The sequence below is a fragment of the Apteryx rowi genome, unplaced genomic scaffold (genome assembly GCF_003343035.1).
Source record: "Apteryx rowi isolate R43461 unplaced genomic scaffold, aptRow1 scaffold_55, whole genome shotgun sequence".
Classification (NCBI taxonomy): Eukaryota; Metazoa; Chordata; class Aves; order Apterygiformes; family Apterygidae; genus Apteryx; species Apteryx rowi.
This window is the reverse complement of record NW_020450816.1, coordinates 2,051,705-2,072,660: the sequence shown is the minus strand read 5'-3', so window position 1 is coordinate 2,072,660 and position 20,956 is coordinate 2,051,705. Positions and strand designations below refer to the sequence as shown.

Sequence of the window (20,956 nt, the reverse complement as noted above, 5' to 3'; positions counted from 1 at the left end):
GGTTTACTACCTCACTTATACCTATGGCAATCAGATTCAAAATTCACTGAAGCCAGTGAACCTAAAGGCCCTTACCAAGTCCAGTCACTGGGGGATGAGCACGAGCTAACAGTCCTGCTGGTGTTCTGGGCCCACCTAGGATGAAGCAGTAGTTCTCCCTTGACCCGTCCTTCCCTAACACTGGCAATGCCTACTCTATGAAATTAGAGAGACCATAAAAATTATCCTGTATGTGTGTTTCCCTATATGTAAAATGATGTAAATTATGTTTGCCTACTCCAGGGGAGTCTCCTATGCTTAATTTAAAATACTAGCTATAGTTACTGACCAGCTCTTCTGAATACATTCTTTATTTTCTGCTTATATGATTATCAGCATATAGAATGGGACATGCTTTAGACAGATTATTCAGTACTTACACAGTTGTGGGTTACGACGTTGGCAATATCATCACGCTGGTTTCAAAGAAAAAGACACTTAGAAAAAAAGAAAGTCAGTTTCAGATAAAAACACACTTAAAATCAATTATGATGAAAACAAAAGTTCACATGCCCTGATTGCAGTTAAGTGCAATGTTCTTCAAGCAAAAACAAATATCAAGTACCATTACAAAAAAAAAAAAAAGCCTAAGATTTTATATGAGAAAAAATAACCACAGACAAATATAACCAGCGCCAGTGTCTCTTCAGAAAGGCACAGAAAGTACAGCAGATTTCTCATCTTTGGGTACAAAGGCAGCCACACCAAGGAAACATCTGTGCACTAGGCATATGCAAAGACACAGGAAAGAAAAAATAAAAGATGCCCTATTCAGAAATTTTACAATCTCATCAGAACAACACTGAACCAAAGTAAAGGGGTGAGAATCTGACCCTATGCAGCTAAAATAATAAGCTTCTTTGTGGAATCTTGAGAAAACATTTAAAATGGTTTCAACTAGTGAGATAGTAATTCTAAAACTAATTTCAACTTTCTCTTTGCCCCACAAGATGTTAAGAGGGGGGAAAAAAAAAATAAGAAAGAGTGCAAGTGATCCTACAGACAAGAATAAGGTCGACACATTCCATCCAGTCTTAGACATGTTCCCTCAAGCCACACAGCAGTATCCAGATGTAACCACTTCTGCATAAAAGCCATCATTCTGAATTAGTGCTTTAAGAAACAATCCAAAAACACATGTTACAGTCTGAGTCCAAAAAAGCCATATTGCTTTGCGTGTGTGCGTGCAAGCAAGGACACATTTGTTCATAACCTGTTAAGATGGCAAAGTAGGTCAATTGCTTCAGTTTAAAAACAACTTCTGCATTAAGGACCCAACCTTAAAAAATACAGAACACAGCAGTAACTTAAAATTAGCAAACCCTGAAGATAGAAATTGGATTTTCTTGGTATTGTTACACAGTAAATTAATGTGTATGGAACACTGTGTAACAAAAGATTGCAAGAACTGCTTTTAAACAGAGTATCATTGACAATTTACCCTAAAGAGACCTACACATAAGAGTCAGAAATATGCAGGCAGACACAACTTAGTGAGAAAAATTCTGGAACACAAACAAAAAAATTAATTTGCAGTTTTACTTCCATACCATGTCTGGAGCTATCAGTGTGTTTCAAAGTCCAGTGTTCTACCATTTCTGCAAAAGTCTGTCTCTCGGTTTCATAAGGATACATTTTTTGATATTGACCACCTGATTCTACACATTATTAATATTCCCCACAAAACATGTGTTTTCTATATGACTTATTTACAAAAAGGCAAGAGGCCCATGGGAATCAGTATTCAGCTATAGAATGCAGTAATAGGTCATTTGCAACAGCATTATTTCAATCTTTTCTCATGCTACAAAATAAATATATAAAGTAGACATGGTATTTTCAGCTACTTCCCATAAGGAAATAAAATAACTATAGCATGTCAGGCAAGGCTTCCCCTTTAATATCTGTCATTCCAATCAGCTAATTTGAAAACAAGCTAAAAAAAATACCCTGCAAAACAAGCAATCCCACTGCCTTGGCCATCAACCGCCTTTATCAAAATCTACACATTCAGCTGTGTCTCAATGCACATTCCTACATTTAAGAATATACTCCAAGGAAAATATTTACAATTACAGTACACCTCCAAGCAGAACTCTGGTCCAAATAGTCTTGGGAAAGGTTCAAACTTTTTTCTGAAATTCATGGATTAAAGAAAGGATATTCTTGATGCCCTAATATTAGGCTGCTTCATCAAGACCATCAACAAGCTGAAATTAAGAGCTTGGATATGAAATACTAGGCTGAGAAGCTGCATGTTGAATGCAATGCCTATGCAACTGAAAGACCAGTAAGAGGCTGGTCCTGAGGATGCACAGCGACTCATTAACCACATTAGCCCAAATGGCTCACATTTCCCGCTGATGGCCACTTTACCAAAACTGCAGAAGCCATGTAAAAAATCCGTAGATCTAAGAAAAAGACATTCCTGGATTTCAGGGGTATTTATTTCCCCATCAATTACTGGGAAAACAAAAAACCTAGGAACCCTTAAAGTGCATAGTTGGGTTTTTTTTTTTTTCTTCTAATGCAGGAGGGCTTAGGTATAAGAAAAATATCCCTGGTTTTCAGTGCGGGATGCAGAAATTCTTTTTTGGGTTATAAAAGATACTGCAAAAAGTTTCCCAGCTTCATTAAAAAATAAATAAAGTATCCTACTAAATAACTTCTACACTTACAGATCTAATACCTACATATAATCAATACTCAGTACTATAGATTAAACAGCATAAAGATTCTTCATCCTAGTTGTATCGCCTATCAAAGTGTAGGGACAATAAAAGGGCCAAATGAATATCATAGCCAACAAGATTTTTAAACAGAGGACTCTTAAAATTATGAAGATAAAAGCACATATCATATGTCAGTGCAAGGAGCACAGCTTCACTGATTCAACAGAGTAATGCTGATTTATACTAGTCAAAGACATAGCTCAATTTCTTATTTCCGTAACATTTTAGGTAACAGCCAGCTCAAGTCAGTGAACCAATATAATCCTCAAGGCTAAGCAAGGAGGTACCTCTAACTGTATTACAATCAGGGAATTTATGGAACTTCAGTGCAAAACAAAAGGATTAGTGCTTCTTTCACAGAAGTCTCAAAGTTACAATGGTTGCAATGCAGCATCCTTACTGGAACCAATTAGATGTTATTGCAAGAGAGACCACTATTTAAACAAAGACATTTGTTTTTCCTTTCCTCATGATGCTATCTTATCACAGTCCAAGTGTTTTATATCAGCACACTGAAATTATGTGTAATGAACAAGGATGTTCAAGATAAATTCTAAGAGTTACAAAGCGAATACTTCCTTTCTTTGTAAACAATATGACTGAACCCACTTCTTGAAGAAATCAAGCTATATTTATATTCACCCTCTTGAAAAGCTACAGGCAGCCATAGAAGGATAAGTTTATAATAAATTGCTATATTTGGAAACCTTTGTTGCTAAGCATCTTCTAACATTCAGTACAGTTTATACCATTCATGTCCCTGCTACATAATTAACATTTCATATGTTTTTCCAAAAAAGTGCAGCGCTTATCTTTGTTGTTAAATTAAAACCACTATAATTTTTTAGGGAATTAATAAAAGACTGTGTGGCCAGTTAATTAGATCAGAAGCAACGAGATCCCAGGGGAAGAGAAATACTGCCATTATATGAACGGATATGGCACAGTCTATCTTCTAAACAGCATGTCTGTTTGAGATAAAGCAATTCAGAATTCAGCTGTTCATGCTAAAAGGTAGTCTACTCAACTATTTAGGACATGGTAACCCTCTTCCAGTCTTAATAATATGATTTTCTTAGCTGCACACATAATTAAGACCTTTTCTTGTCAAGAATTTTGTGCATATGAACCCCTGGAGGGGCACTAAAGTCCACAAGAAGCTCACTGTAAGCTGGTATTCACAGGATATGGTCCAGTGTCCAAACTGTCTGCAGGTTTTCCATATTATGCTGTTAACCTCTATGAAAGATTATAAGAGGATGCAACATGCAGAAATTGTGGAAATTACAAGCATATATTGCTAAGCAGTAGAGAAACACAGCAAATCAGCAAATCCCAATTTTTCCAGTACAATCATTATAGATAATGTAACTGTAAACAGAGATTAGGTATATTAATTCTGAAAAGCAGTGCACCTATGCCAGTGAGACTTGCCATGTTAGAAATATCAGTTTTACTTTTAATTCTGCCAGACTGATCACAATCAGTCTCTTAGTTATTTATAAAACAGACAAACGATATCTTGCCTGACATGTGAGACAGGGATACAAGTACTTTGCCCAACAATTAAGGCTGAGAAATACATACAAAGCCGTTGCCAGTCACCCTGCTGTCAGCTCTTATGCCAATACTGTAAGCTTCATGATACCTGGCATTTTTCCTATAAACACAGTCACATTATTTTGTGGTTTCAATTTTTTAAAAAGCTAAGACTATCATTAGTAGAGGAAAAGAAGGGATTGAAAGAAAAATCCACTAGCATTTTAAAAACACAGAAGGTCAAATAAAAGCACCCCTAACTTATGATTATATCCATCTATATATGACTACCCAGGTGCTGTGGTTGTAACACCCTCCTCGGAAAAGCCCAGCATGCACTCCACAGATTCTCCCAGTTTCTCATCCACCATACCTTCTCCTTGCCCATTCTAGTACACACAGCACTGCAGTTCTGTATATGTCATATACAGAGCCTATATACATAGAGGGGAGCCTAAAAACATTTAGTGCTGATTGAACATTAAAGGCTCCTAAAACCTTTGAATGATTTCCATGAAAACGCACTGAGTTGCTGAACAGAATAGAAAACATGCCTGCCTGACCCCAGAAGTATCACTAAGCAGTGCTTGCTCAAACAAGTTACAGTTCTGCCAAGAAAACAGTTGAAAATGTTAACTCTACAATAGCTATGTAGTTTTCATTAACTCATGTTCTTCAGAATTATACAGAAGACAAGCATAAAAGTTTTTAGAATCTAGTATCTCAGGAAAACTAACTACAGATGACAACGTGAAAGTTTGCCTATCACAGCCCTACAATTATCATATCATATACTGTGTTACAGTAATTATATACAGCCACATTCTTTCTTGGTTTATATAAGCAGTATATATACAATATTATACATGCATATGAAAAATGGAGTGGAAATATAACTATAATGAAGGAAGACTCCTTTAGAAATGACCTAAACCTGTTATTAAGCATACAAACATATTTAGCCTGTAAACTCTTTCATGCTTTCCAGTCACAAATGAAGTACCTAAAGGTACATACAAGGCAACCAGGACTTAAGAGTCTCCCCTTGCTGCAACACAACTGACAAGCAACAATAATCTTGTGCTAAAAACTGAGCACATATTTCTGGGCTAAATAATTTGCATTTTAAATTAATTTCCATGTTTTACCTGTACTTAAACACACATCACCTGATTTCCTCTTGTGTGAAACTGGCAGTTAACCTTAAAATTTGTGAAAGAACTTTTAACTCAGAATTTTCTAAATACCAAGCATTTCAGTTATTTACGAATGGGCACCGGCAGTCCTAACTGCATGTCTGTATTGTGTTTTATGTTGTAATGTGTATGTATATAACGTATATGAAATATACATATGTTCAGTTCTGAGCACTGCATTACCAAAAGGTTATTGACAAACTGGAGGGAGTTCAGAGAAAATCTCCAGAAGTTCTCAGAAGGCAGGAAGGACTTATTTATAAGGAAAGATTAGAAGAGCTAAATATTTATAGCTTGGCTAAGTAATGAATGAGGAGGTAGGGGACATGAGAACAGCCTACAGATATCTGAAGGGTGTAAACAGTAAGGAGGGAGAGTGAATGTGTTACACGAGCATGTAAATAGAAGTAGTAGCATAAAACTAAACAAGGAAAATTTAGGCTGAGTATCAGAGAGAGTTCCTGGACAGCAAGCCATCTTGGCCCGTGGAACTATTTCTTCAGGGAAGCAATAGAAACCCATTGCTTGGAACATCAAACCAGACTAGACAAAACACTGGAAAATTTGCCATATGGAATAACCTTGCTCTGCTGGGGAGAAATATTACCTCACAAAAGCTAATTTTTTCTAATTTTAACCCCAATTAAAGTGGGAATATTTTACACGCTGTTGAAAATTTAATTTGAAAAACAGATTTCAAGAACTTGATCGTAAAAAAGAACGTTACTGACAAATGCTCCTTGAACATGAGCAATTTAAATTTGGTTTATGTAATACCCCAACCAAATCATGCTTTCACAATTTTTTGAAAAGGGAAAATACATCTAGGCTGCAAAGAGTTAAAGGAGTAGAATTGTATTTTCCCCAGCAGAGGTCACTCCAAGTTAATAAATGACAAGGAAATTTAACAGCATGAATTCAAACCTTAGGAGAGAAGATTAATAGAAAGGAGACCTCTTGGTTCTCTCACTGTAAGGAGCACTGCGTTAGGATGCAAAGCTCCCAGACAACAATGTGTCCTGCAGGTGGATACTGGTAGAAGTTTTGGATTTGCATAACTCTGAGTAAAGGCATAATGTTCAATTTATACAACATTCAGAATTTATTTTCTAGAAGATCCTCATAAAGTGAGTAAATGTATCAGCTATTTACAGCTGAATAATGAAGTGACCAAAGTTACAGAATCAATGCGGAATTCAAATCATAAGATTTTTCACTGAAATGAAAAATTTTGATTACAAGAATTAAGTATTTACTATGCAAAGACTGTGACACAGGAGGGCTGACAGACTTCCAAAAAAACAGAGGAAGAAAAATAAAAAGGGAGTCTGATTTTTGATGTTCTTTGTATATATTTCTTTCAAGAAGAAACTAACTTAAGTTTAACTAACTTAAAACAGAACTTAAAATATTACTGTAGCCCAAAGAGCACTATAAAAAGAATACCCACACATATTTTTCTCCTCTTGATCCATACAAAAGTCCACAAATTAATATGTTAGAATTATCCCTTAAAAATTCTGGAAACTGGAAAGTAAAAGCCTTCCTGTTCCAGGTGCCATCACCCCTAACAAAACTTCTGTCATCTTAACAGTTAATTCTGATGCAAGAATTAACTGTGCACTGTGCCATTGCCAGAGGAAGCTGTCCCAATGCCAAAGGAAATAAAAGTAAGCAACACATACAGCAAATATATTTGCCAACTACAAGGGAGAAAATATGCGTAAGCAGAACTGAAGAGTCATATTTTGACTAGACTGTTTAAAAAGGCTGCTCATGGGTAGATTTAAGGTCCAACACTGAAACTGCATAGACCCATTGTAGCAAAATGTAAAAATTGATAGAGCTTATTTTTAATATTTCATCCAACAAAAACAGAAGTGAACTTGTGTTTAAGTATTCCCTGGAACATACTGAACCCTCCCTGCATGAGCTGTGGATAATTCTTCTGGGCTATGTCTGTGCAGAGGCTAACAGATGCTTTCCAGCCTCAGCTCAGGGCATGAGCTCCAGCTGCATCCCAGCTCCACTGCAGAACCAGACCTGGGTGTGTGCAATCCCCTGTCACAAGCTCCTGGTCTGCAGGCAAACGAAATGCAGGCACAAAAAGGGAAAGAGAGACACAATAAACGCTAGTCAGGCCCACAGTCTGAACATCTTGGGAATCAGGATCTGTAGGATGAGCCGTCTAGCCCTAGCGACTCAAGACTTCGCGGAGAAGGGGTAGGCTCTAGAGCCTAGAGCAGGAAAACTCCAAGCGATATATCAGTTAACTCACTAAACTATTGGTAAACTGAGAGACAGTTAACTATCTAGTTTGCTACAGATGGTACAGGGGATTCCCCAGTGTTATTAATCTCAATGTTAATACATTAATACCCATGAAAGAGCTTTTCTAGTTTACAAAGGAGCAGACAGATCAGTATTCCTCATCTTCCACATCCGGTTATGCTTTCTTTGACACAATTCATCCATCCAAAAGCCACTACTATAGACTGTGGACTTTTTTTTTTTTTTTTTTTTAAACTTTTTCCTGAATAATCCTAAATAAGATACACAGACCCTTACCTGCTTCCTTGCACAAGGCTGCTAAGTCTGCACCCACGTATCCATGTGCGCTATCAGCCAGTTGCACCAACTCTGCTGCTGTGAGTGAATGAGGAACTTTCCTAAGAAGCTTTTGGAGTATGTCCAGCCGGTCTTGTGCATTAGGAATTCCGATTTCTATTTCTTTATCAAAACGCCCAGGTCTGCGCAGGGCTGCATCCAGCGCATGAGGACGATTAGTGGCCCCAAGTACCAAGAGCTGTCCTTCACTGCCCTCCTAAACAGATCAAAAAAAGGAAAATACTAACTTAAAAAGAGGATTAAACTCACACAGTTTATAAATATACTTCCTGCTCACTTTTCACAGTTACTACATACACTAAATCCTGATGCTAGCTCTAAAGGAGCTCAGAAAACTTTTCACAATAGTATACCCCACAGGTGATCCCAGCCAAGCTAATCATCCGTGCAATTCAGCAGTACAATAGGCTACATGTACATATGGATAATACAAGAGAAACTTTACTCCAAGATCCTCCTCATCCCACTGTCTCCTGCTATAATCCCCAAGAACCTGCTTTCCTTCCTTTCAGTACCTTTCAGGTACGAGCCTCTGCCTTCACTTTTGTGCAGATTATCTGAGGATATCAGTACACAGCTCTTCACAAACAGAAGAGAAGAATTCTAACTAAAACCAACAGGAACGGCCAGGAAAAGAGACGGCCTCTCTTGCAAGAGACTGCCCAAGAAATTAAGGCTTTGGTCTGGCAAAACAGAGCGTGAGAGGAGCTATGACTAGCCTCAGTAACTGAAACTTCCATGTACCAGGAAGGTAAGGGCACACCGAGGAAAGAAAATTAAGTGTGTAAGCTAAAAGACAATGTTGGCATAAGAACAAAAGATAGCAACAGACCTTGAACAAACAAAGTTGGGAAACAAATCATTTAATGTATCAAACCAGCAGAGGCAGGAGGTAACAGAAGAGCTGTTCAAAAGGAAGAGCAAGGTCAAAAATCCTAACCAATGTCCTCAAGCTCTGCTTTTTCACTTTTAAAGTGGTATAAAATCAGCTGGGAGGTCTCCTGCAGTGCCATTCTCTTTTTGAGAATGAAGAACTTTCCCCAGGAAGAATGTCCATCAGTCTTTGCCAACAGAAAATATGCTCTGCATGTGACCAATTCCAGATTGGTCAACTCAAACTATTATATAGGAAAAAAAGGAGAAACTTGCAAATTAAATAAACAAAAGACACTGATTTTCATATTGTGGACAGCATTTTTTCATCTACTGTCCTGTTAATAATCAGAAAAAACAGATCGGAGATTAGTAAACTTTATAGGCTTAATTCATAATGTGCTGAAGTGATTAAAAAAAGCCTTCTGAAAAAACAGAAAATTTAAGTCCTAAATTTTAGTACAGGAATCTTGAAATAGCTGTTGTTTTCTTTAATAATGTAGGCTAACTACCATCGTAAGTATTTTGACTCAATTTCAGAGCAATACTAATACCCAGTTTAGTTCAATGACAGGGTATCACTAAAATCTCAGTTTTATCTATAAAACTACAAAAGTGGGAGAAGGCAAAAGACAGACAGCAAATGGAAGCAAACTTACTTTCTTTTGTAGTCCGAAGCTCTTCCAAACATCTTAGCCTTAATCTCACAGTTATTGACAGACATTTCTCTCTTATTTCTTTTTCCTAGTATCTAATAAAGCATTAGATCACTATATAAAGTTTCACCTAAGGCCAGTTCTTTCCCAAGTGACACACCTAAAATTGGTTGCACTATAGAAGCAAATTTATTGTGCTCATCTAGTCCCTATACACGTTGTCTCAATACGGTCTACTTACGGAGCCAATGCCATCCATTAATGTCAGCAACGAAGCTACAACTCTCTTTTCAACTTCATTCTGAGCCCCTTCTCTCTTTGAACAGAGTGCATCCAACTCATCTATAAATATAATAGAAGGGCGACTGATAAAAAAAAAGAGGAAGATAAGCGTTAAGGTGCTGAGGAGGATTTTAAACATTAAGGCAAAGATTTGCAAAGCTGTTTAAGGAAAATACCCAGTTCCTGTTAAAATTAACAGGCATCCCACTCCGTTAGGCAACTTAAAGTTTCAACCTTGAATACAATGCTACTCAAAGAGATGAGAATTACTAATATTTTACTTAGACAACTAATGCCTTTAAGATGACCTCCAGAGCTATTTTCCTATGACTCTCTCAAAGACTAGACACTAAATACACAGATTTCATGGCTAAAAGGACAGTGTTTTATTTGCCATCTCTGCTGACACAGGAACTAGTCTTTTGTCAATGTATTACAAACATCAACCACCTGGAAATCTAAGTTTTGCCCTGACCAGTCTAATAAAAAAGGGTAGAGTGCCACCATATTTCAGGCATGCTACACCCAGTGCCAACACTTGCTTATTTAGAGCTAGCTTCCAAATCTCAGCACAGTACTACATTGCTCTCCAAAGATAAAACTAGACAGAAAAATTCAGATCCAGGTGAAACTCTGGCTATTGCTTCCATCTGTTGAACTAAGTGTACAATACACTAACAATACAAACCTAGTGATTTGGCACCATCTGTAACAGTTCCTTATACAGGATAATGTCCAGAAGCATTTAATAGGCATACTAGAATTGCACTGCTTTCCTTTTAGCTAAGCTGTATATAAATAAGTGTACTTCCTTTTAAAAACCTCTGCAGGAGAATATTACAATTGAAAGATTCTTGCAACGTTTTTTCTTTTAAAAATATTAACACTGGAACCAATACTGCAAATAAGCAAGCATAAATGTAATTATCTAAAAGAATATACCGCAAAGAAGCTTCAGCAAATATCTGACGTAATCTTGATTCAGATTCTCCATAAAACCTGTAATAATTAAAATATTTTAATAAGAAACATGTTTTTGTATTTTCCAGGCAATTTGGAAAACTACTGCTCTTGTGTTCCAAAACGCTGTAGTCCTCCCTTTCAAAGTCTCCACTGAATTTATGAAGTACAGGCAAATCTAAAATAATCTTTATTTCCACAAGAACAAGAAATTAAGGTAAAATGGGGCACAAGCAAAGAAATAACCATTTTGCAGCCAGCAAAAAATTACAGAGAAAAGCTTACCTCTTCTGTGTTAGAAACATTCTATATTTTTATATAACAAAGACAAATGAGTTCCCTGGAGAAATTAACCCACAGAGTCTCATCTTTTCATTTCAATATGTTTTAACAAACAAGTCACTCCTCTTGTGGCAGAAATAACTAACATGCAGTTACAGATGCAGTTTAAGTCCTCTTTTTTATTTAGTCCATGCCTTGCACAAATTTCTAAGCCAAACCAAATGAACCACTTTTATTACAACAAGAAACATAAGCCCTACTGAGGGAACCCTTTCCCATCTATTTTTGACTCTTGTACAGATAGCCCGTACCCAGTTCTGCACAGAGGAAGGCTGGATCTCCAATGAGTAGATGCCAGAACACTCCAATGGGTAGATGCCAGTACAGGTTTCAGGCAAATATATTTATAGTATTAATGAAAATAAATTGGGTGGACTTACTTGCTTATTATTTCAGGACCATTAATAACGGTAACATGAGTGCCAACCTCATTTGCAATGGCTTTGGCAATCATAGTCTTCCCAGTACCTGGAGGGCCGTATAATAGCACTCCTCTAGGAGGAGGGATTCCTTTAGACAAGCACATGCACACAAACAGAGAAGAAAGAGTTATTCGTGCTAAATGCCTGACTGAACAAGCTGCACTTGCACATTTCACTGCCCCACAGTTATTTTTTATTATAACTTGACCTCAGCGTTAACTTCTTTAACCAACATGTCACTTTGATAAAATGGTATGCTTTCAAAGGGAAGAGCTCTCTGCAGGAAACATTTGCAACACTGTTACATGGGGCACACATCTACATTATTGTCTTCTATAGTCCAACTGATTCTGTCCAAAAAGCAACCATCTAAATTACTGTACTTTTCAGTAGCTTAACATTATCATTTCCCATATGTTTTCTTCAAAAAATTATTGGACTGAGTACCCAATGTTCATGAATGTACTTTATTATTCAAGACTGTTACAGCGTCATCGCTGCAAATTTCCAACATCAGAAAACAATTTCCCTTCAGCAGTCCAAAAAAGTTCAAATACACTGTGAGGCTTGATTCAAGTATCTAGAATTAACTGCATCTTAAAGAATTCTTATAAAAACATGAAAAAAAAATACTCATCCATACGAAAAAAAGGATGAATTTGCTCTTTAATAGCAAATGTTAAGAGTTGAAACAGAGAGAAACATTCAGGCACAGACTATAAGGGACAATGGAAGAACAAGGTACTCCTGTGTACAGTTAAAACTGGACAGAAGTTTCAGATAACTGGAGTAAACTAAGATTATGATCCCAGGTAAAGTGCATAAAAACATTTCAGACTATAGGGCCAAATTAAATGGGCATGAAGCCAAAAACAGTAAGTGAAAAGCTAAAAGGCAAAAAGAGGTGACTTAAGCTTTTAACAATGGGAAGACTCCGGCACAAAAAGCATTACTGAAACACGACCAAAGAACAAACAGGTAAGGTGATAGAGGAAAACTTACTAAGAAATTTCTGTGAATAATATATCCGGTGTGAACAGAAAGACCACATTTTAGGAATTAATATACTTGAAAGGACAAAAGTTATCTGCTAATTGACAGAGGACAGAAATGAAGTGCCTTATGAACCGGTTACTTAGCCCATTAAAGCATGTGCTGCTCCCTCCTGTGGCTTTTACTGTACTGGCAAGAAACAGAGCCAGACCAAAGGTCTCACCTAAAGCAACTTCCTCACTAGCCAAGAGCGGATAAGGACCCCCAACATTTGGAGGGTTATTCAGCAAGTACCTGGGAGGGGGGAGGAAATATCATCCTCCCTCATGTAATTGCCAGCAGAGCCTTTGATCAAGCACTTCTGGGACTAAGTATGAAAAATGTTGATACGGAAGCAACACTTTTGCCAGCACAAGAACATGTAGTGAATGCTGAGGTTGGGGGTCAATGAACTGGGCTGGACAGTGGATTAAAATTCCTCACCCAATCCCACTGACCCCCACAGATTATGCCTATGCAACGCACACTGAGAAAAACATCTGCGTTCTATGGAAATTGCCCCAGTGATCAGTGAAATCACCTCAGAAATGAAAGAAAAGGTTGAAATGAAAGAAATGAAAGAAAAATTTATAGGTAAAAGCACTTTCTCCAGTTATGCACACCTAGACAAGTATAATGAGCAGACATGCCTGCTTTATGTACATAACCATTTGTGATAAATACACAGTACAGTTTTTTTACTTTGGCACAGAAATCCTCTAAGTTCATATACATGTTAGATATAATTTAATATATGACAATATTAATCATATTAGCTTTTCAACCCTATAATTCCTTACTGAATATTCTAAGAGGTTCGTGCAAAAGGCCTCAAATACTGCCTTAAAATTTTACAGGAACTCTGTAGCAGACAGGATTAAAAATAACAGAAGAATTAATCTGACTGAATTCTTCTTAATTTAGAAAATATATGTTTAGTTCACTTTACAAAAAAGTAATTTATGAAGTCACAAGAAACTTCTGCACCTTTCAAATGTCTGAGTATAGAAGTCTTCACTGTTTGCCATAAATTCTGTTTATGGACACCAGAACTTTCCTAGATATACATATTCCTTTCCTACTTAATTATTTTTCACACAAGCTAAACATTACATCTTCATAATATCCATACAGTATGATTATAAAAGAGTTTGACACTGTTTGCACACCCAAGTATACTGAACCAGTATTACATAAAAAAGTCAGTGTATATTTCTGGTTGAATAACTTGGTTAAAAAAAAAGTCACGTTAAAGAAAAAAATAGTATCAAATGAAGAAAGCCAACTCTTAGACATCATACCGTAACTCTTGAACAGTTCAGGTTGCTTCATCGGCAGTTCAATTGTTTCTCTAATAGTTTTGAGCTGGCTGCTTAAACCTCCTATCATATCATAGGTAACTTGAGATTCACAGTCACCATCTTCTGCCTCACTGGTCCTAGTTTCAATAAAATTGATTCTAGTTCTTGAAGAAATGAAATAAAAAACATCTGCACTGCTTAATTTTCCGGGTTTGCCAGTCAGCGGGAGTCTCTCACTGCCTCCTCTCCCAGCCAACTCCAAATCATCAGTGAGGTCCGTGACATTTTCCTTGCTATAAGGTTTATCCATCTGACCAGAGTCTTGACAACTGGCTAACAGAGCAGAACTGGGTGTAACTGGTGACCCTGGAGCCATTGGTTTGCTCGGTGTGCTTGGAGATGCAACCTCCAGAGTATCGTCAACGTCCATCTTGCTGAGCTGTAAGGACAAATCTAGTGTACTTGTCTCCAACTCAGATTTTTCAAGGTCTGGCTCATGCATTTCACTGGAAATGGCACTGCCCGGGGCGGTCAGCTCTGCACCATCAGTTCCTTTCACTTTCATCACCACGATGTTACAAAGTTTGCCATAGAAAGTGAAAGCCAAGAGGTTTCCTGGCAAAACTACTTTCCCATCTATGATAAGGTTCAAAAAGGAAAAGAAGAAAACAAAGGAGAAGAAATTTCAATTTAGTTTGGCAAAAACAACTTTCAGACACTGTTGTATCAGAATAATTCTTTACCCATAAGCCTAAAGAGTGCTATATATTAACATAATTAAAGGTTACATAATTTTAAAAAATGTTGTAATCATTTTGCCTTCTTTGCTTTCTACCTTTCATACAGCATACAGAGTGAGATTATGGAAACAGTATTGCAAAAAATAAAAATTCTGTATTTGCGATGGGCATCATAGGCTCTCAATCTTTCACGTTTAGCCCACCCTCTTTGAGAATCTTGGCCTAAAAAAGATAAGGTTTTAGCCTTCACATTCACAGAGAAAAATTTGGAAATGTGATCTGAATGCACCCTAAAAGTCACAAAAAAACAAAGGCAAAAATGTAAACAAGATTTATTATTTCTAGCCAAACTCATGAACTTGGAAACCAGTTCATGTTTTCTGCTTCTTAGTTTGCCAAAGCAGCTTGGCAAGTTTGGCAATTTTTGGCAATTTAACAAGTCTGGCAATTCCTAAATCGGAAGATTCTCCCCGAGTAGAACAATTAAACTTTGAATACTACCACCTTATCTGTGCAGGAAATTTGGGTTTTCTTCTGACTTACTTATGCATATCTACCACCCAACGTATATCAATTTTGCTCATTTACCACCAATGTAAAAAAAAAAAAGTTTCAGGATACAAGATTTAATGTTAATAGTGATCCCTTATCTTGTTTTCAATGCATAGTATTGAATTCTTTCTCTTCACAATGCAAAGTAAACTCTGAAGTGCATCACAGTACCAGCCAGAAGACCACCAATGGTTGCTAAACAACTGTAGCTTAGATACAGATACAATAGACTGAAAATCAAGATTAAGACAGGTTAAATATTTATAGCATAGCAGAATAATTTAGCCCAAAGCAGATATACCCCTAAAAGAAGTGCGAACAGAACAATGTTGTATTTGCTTTGTCTCAAGCCCTTGATCAAGATCATAAGAGGAAACTGTTTGCTTTTCTATCCAAAACCTGATCTTCCACTACAAAAATAAAAAAGTCCGAAGAAAAGCAACAAAACTCATACCTAGGTTTCTCAGTAGACAGACAGACATTTCCTCAGCATTAATAGAAGCATCCTTGTCCCTGTGGTAGGGAGAAAAAGTATTTTTCCAATCAGTAATTACTTAATGAATGTCAACTATTTTACACTGTATAATTTAACCCCTCAAAGAAAAAAAAGGATTTATCATGTTACAATCTCTGGATCATTTCATTTTAACTCTGAAGATAGTCACATAGCTAACAACAAAAATGTAAATGTTTTTGTTTCAGTTTTTTATACAAAACACTAAATTAAACAATATGGTAAGTTACATTTATCATTTCTTAAGATTACAAATATGGAATACATGCTCCTTTCAACTGATCACATAGAACGGTCATTGCTACATTTACTGAATTGAAATAATTACACAAAAGAAAGATCTCTTCCACCCCTAGAAATACACATATAAATGCACATAGTCTTTGACAGGCATCTCGAGCACTTTGCAAAATTGTGCATGTCTTTAAGCACTGAATACACACTATCAAAACAGTGAAAAGACTTCCCCATGATGCATTTTCTAATCCTTTATTTAATCTAGCTTTAAGGGACTCAGGAAGTCAGTCTTAGGTCACTTCCATATCCAGCTCTGGCCAGGCCTACGGCACTTTCTCAAACACACAGTCTCATCACAGGAGTTTAGTAGGGGACCACACGCGTGACTGAACACATCTGCTCTTAGGCCAAAGCAAATGGAAGGTAAAATGTGTCTTACACGAATTCCTTTCACTGATGTTTATATTAATATATTTTACATCATAGTTAAGACCCACTAAGAGCACAGACATCATTAATTCACCCTGCTCCTCAGACACCGTGCAGCTTATAAGACTCTTGTGATTCAGTCATGTGCCTGTGCTTGAAGAGATCAAGATATCTTTCCGTGATACATAGTTTATCCACACAATCTTTTTCCTGTTTCATTCACAATTTTACCTTTCATTAAAACCCATAATGTAACTTCTCTAGTTCATCAGCATTTATCCCCCTCAAAATATCTGTATGATCCTCACACAATAGCCCTTACGTTTTCACTATAAAGGTTTCACTATGTCCACACTGCAACATCCACGACTTTGTAAGCACTTTGACATGTATGATGAAATGCTTTACACAGAGCTAAACAGCATTATCACTAAAGGCATTTAAAGCAGACACAGCAGCTGCAAATAAAATTATGATCAACAGAGGGAGCTCTAAACTCACAAATAAAAATGCAATTCTCAATAATTTTACTRATCAAGGAATCAATTTGAGGGAAAGAGGGATATTATTCTAGTTTTGAGGAGAGGTCTCAAAATACCAGAGCCCTCATGACAAGTAAACATGTATTTAATTAGGTTATTGAAGTCTGGGGTTAGGAAGTTGATTTTTAACTAAAAAAAAATAACAATAATTCATACACGCAAACAGCTCCCCAAAGCTATTAATCTGCAGAGAATGAACAATGTATCTGTAAAGTGTCTAAAAATCAGGATGATGGGATTGCTATTTATTCTTTTAATAATTAGATATTCTTACATGGTAGGGTGGTGCTAAGGTTTGTAGTATATTAACAGACTTAAAAAACATGGCCAGTTCCTGTTTTCTTGGTTTTGCTCCTAGAGTAATTCTAGGAAAGAAGGCATTTATAGTGTACAGTCTGGTGGTACACTATGTAAAATAATCATTCTAGGAGCCTGACTCTTGAAACAAAATCCTGGCTGAGAAGGAAAACTCTGTTTCTGGAATAGTCTCCAAAAGTTTACTGTAATCATAAATATTTTACAAATTGTATATAATTCCTCTGACTTTATTTTTAGTAATGTCTTTCAATAAAAGTCACAGCTTTAAAAAAAGAAAGCATTGCATATTAATATTTCAATATAAATACAGATTAGATTTAATTATTTAACAAGTATATATATATATTTTTAATTTTTAATGAAACGAGTGTTTTCAACCATTTCTATAAGCAAACAGCATGTAATAATAATCAGACTTCCTACAGGCTTAAATCAGACATAGCAGAAAGCTGAAATTACATCATTTTTTCATTTTCTGGTGAGAAGAGAGGCATGAAGCAAGCTGACTAGAGGGAATCAGTATAGAATACACAGTCAAGTTAACCAGTAAAACTATAATTAAAACTAGGCTGGTTATACTACTGACAAAATCAAGATCACCTCACCAGCATTTCTGAGAGTCAATCTGCTGAAAAACAGCATCTCTCCCTTAAAATGGACAAAGACAAGGTCCCACTCAAAAACTGAGGTTTGACAAGGTAGCAGAAGATAACGTACAGAAATTAGTATTTTGGGGCTCTTCCAAAATAACTTTATTTAAGAAATAACTACAACCAGATTCCCTGTCAACCCAAATGCTGACTCAGTGGAATGTTATGAGAATGACGCCCCCCCCCCAATGATTGAGCAGGTGAATAAACTGGTAATTTTTAAAGCCTTTGTAATTTCAAGGCAGTTTTGATTTGCACCTTCTGCTCCCCTTCTTTTGTGAATTTCAAATTAAAAAAACCACTGTGAGAGTTTCTAATCTTAAAAAACATTCCTATAAATAAAAGCAAAGCATGAAACCTTTACAAGCAACTCAGAAGTTTAAAAAAATCTGCCTTGATCATGCACTTAAACACACTTGCCTAAAGCAAATGTAACACAGGCAACCTGATTTCTGCTTCAGGAGGTAGTGGGCCAGGATTACTATTTGTTAATTTAACATAAAATGACAAACCTCTTACGACTAATGGATTTGGTGGCGTCATATCCTCCAAAACATCACTATCTCTCAGCCAAGATTTTGTAAGATAGCTGAGCCACTCTAGCAACATGTTGCTGCCCACAGAGGAGGCCCTGCTTCATTTTCTTTCCTTCTTCCACTTCTCTTGTGGCATCCCTGGCAATCACCTAACCACAACTAATCCAGCTTGCTAGACTAGCATGAAATTATCCACATTTTGTTTACTTAGTTTGCTGCCAGTTCAGAGAGATGGACCAGTCTGGCACAAGAGCGGATCAGTACTAGACCTGGTACAAGAAAGAAGGGTGTCACTACACAGGGGAAGAAAGGAGGAACACTTCTTTTGGCAGCAGTTAGCCACCAGTTATTAAATTTTAGCCTTAACACTACAAACATCTGTGCATGTGTGACTTTGCTGCATACTAGTTCCATCACAACAGAGAGAAAAATGGCATCTTCTAAGAGGTAAGAGTCTGCTGTGCAAATCAGATGCCTCACGGGACATCAGTAGGTTTTGACAAGTTCCATACCTCAGCTTTACATCTACTTCTTCTGCCTGGATGACTGCACCAGTCACAGGCTGCACAGTGACTGCATCACCAGGATTTACTTTCAGGTTCTTCTGCGTGGTTTCACTCAGTCCAACCTTCCCTCCCGGAAAGCCTGCAGTGGGCCAAGCAGTACAGACCTAGGAAGAGTTTCAAAGAAAACAACTGTCACTTGTTTAAGAGATTTTTTTTCTTAGTCCTCCAAGTAAGAGGTGAGAAAGAAAGTTAAGGGTTTTTTAATAAAAACATGGGCTAAGAGAAAAGAAAGATTAGGTTAAAATCTGATTCCAAGGACAGCTAAGATATAAGTAGCACTGAGTTCTTAAGATACTCACTAAAATACTTTTTAAAAAGAAAAGGGTTATATTTTGCATACAAAGGAGAGAAAAATTCCACCAGGATTTTACATATATGCTGCAGAAAACACAAAGTACACACTGTCCTGACTAGGAAAAGCTACAAATGAATGGACAAAACTACAGGTACAAAGAAGAGTAAAGGGCTATGTTCATTCTTCTTTACAAATGAAATATGTATGTGTGTACATACATAGCTACATATATGTATGTATGTAAAGCACACACGCATGCACAAACAACTTCCAGATTTCTTGAAAAAATTACTGACATGGACTTTTCCAGTACTGAGAAGAAACATGCAACTACAGTGTAAAACACAGAAAATAACATTCACTATATTTCTAAATGCATGCTCCATTTTGGTCTGTTATTGAATACAACTGAAATGTATTAATTAACCATAAAGAAAAGCGATCAGATAAACAAGAAGGACTCTCACCTCTTGTCTTCCATCTACACTGGTAAGCAAGACCGGACGACCTATGCACATATTTGCAGATTTCATACTGTTCAGCGACAGCTGTACGAGGATTCTCCGGAGCATTTTTGGAACTTTGTCATCTTCTAAAATTTTCAGGAGAAAGTATGTCATTTTTTCCACATAGCAAATGAAGTCAGTATTTCTCACATGTGCCAGACAATCAGCACAACTAACAAAACCCTTCCAAACACACACAAGATAGTAGTAGCACAAGGAACAGTGCAAACCTCACTTCATGGCAGAAATATGCATGCCCATCAGCATTACAACTTCTACTGCTAAATGATGGGTTGTGACACTAGTGTCAGTCAGTCAGAGGGAGCGACTGCTACCCTTATTTCCCTCACCATTTTTTTTTTTAAACAGAACTTACTTTTTCAGAAAACGCTTCTGCAGCAAAGGGTTGTTTTTGAAGATTACGTTTTGCAGCCACTAGACCCGCTTAGGCTACTCTGCGCCCGGCAGCCTGGCCTCTCCGGGCCCAGACCAGCCCGCAGGTGACAACTCGGCCTGAGCTCGTGCCAGCGGGGAGAAGGGCTGCGCGCCCCAACGCCGCCCTCCAGCCCGGCAGCCGGGGGCCTCTAGGAAGCCCCTCAGCTGCAGCGCGGGGCCATCTTTGGGGAAAACAATTCCGTAACATTTTCGAAGAGGCAATGAAGTCTAACAAGCTATTCAGCTGAAGAGATGCTGGAGCACGAGTGGAGAAAGAAAGCCACTGTCACCCGCGCGCCCAGCAGCGATGCGCCTGAAAACGTACGTGATTAAACGCTGCGCCCGGCTGGTTACTTTACTCAGTCTTAACTACTCGGGCGCCCTTCTGCGACGGCGCACGCCTTCTGCGGGAAGCGGCCGCGAAAGGCGGGTTTCGCGGCGGTCGCAGGTCCCTCGGGCAGCGCCGCCCCGCCACCGGCCGTTACCGCACGCGCTTCCCGCCGCCACCGGCCGTTACCGCACGCGCCTCCCGCGCCGCCACCGGCCGTTACCGCACGCGCTTCCCGCCCCGCCACCGGCCGCTACGGCGCGCTCCCGGCGCGGCCTCCCCGTACCCGCGTCCACGGCGTCCGCC

General features: G+C 37.8%; 2 protein-coding genes across 23 annotated transcripts in view; one reads left to right on the top strand and one right to left on the bottom strand.

Annotated features, from left to right (window-relative positions):
* Positions 1–20,630, bottom strand: part of SPATA5 (spermatogenesis associated 5) — a 227,248-nt gene extending 206,618 nt beyond the window's left edge. For 6 of the 22 annotated variants that reach the window (XR_003255990.1, XR_003255989.1, XR_003255991.1 and 3 more), the window contains exons 1-8: positions 19,849–20,168; positions 19,033–19,190; positions 15,749–15,807; positions 14,003–14,638; positions 11,628–11,757; positions 10,888–10,944; positions 9,905–10,028; positions 8,075–8,330 (exon numbers count right to left, since the gene is read on the bottom strand). Coding sequence is in view for 18 of the 22 variants with exons in the window: in XM_026081409.1 (XP_025937194.1) it covers positions 8,075–8,330; positions 9,905–10,028; positions 10,888–10,944; positions 11,628–11,757; positions 14,003–14,638; positions 15,749–15,807; positions 19,033–19,190; positions 19,849–20,001 (1,573 nt within the window). In the remaining 4 variants the exon portion in view is untranslated. Of the gene's footprint in view, positions 1–8,074; positions 8,331–9,904; positions 10,029–10,887; positions 10,945–11,627; positions 11,758–14,002; positions 14,639–15,748; positions 15,808–19,032; positions 19,191–19,848; positions 20,172–20,263 lie in introns of those variants that run through there. The other 16 variants (XR_003255992.1, XM_026081410.1, XM_026081408.1 and 13 more) reach the window with 6 other exon arrangements.
* NUDT6 (nudix hydrolase 6) overlaps positions 20,630–20,956 on the top strand; it is a 16,931-nt gene continuing 16,604 nt past the window's right edge. The window contains exon 1 of the mRNA XM_026081431.1: positions 20,630–20,748. Coding sequence (XP_025937216.1) covers positions 20,630–20,748 — 119 coding nt within the window. The remainder of the gene's footprint in view (positions 20,749–20,956) is intronic.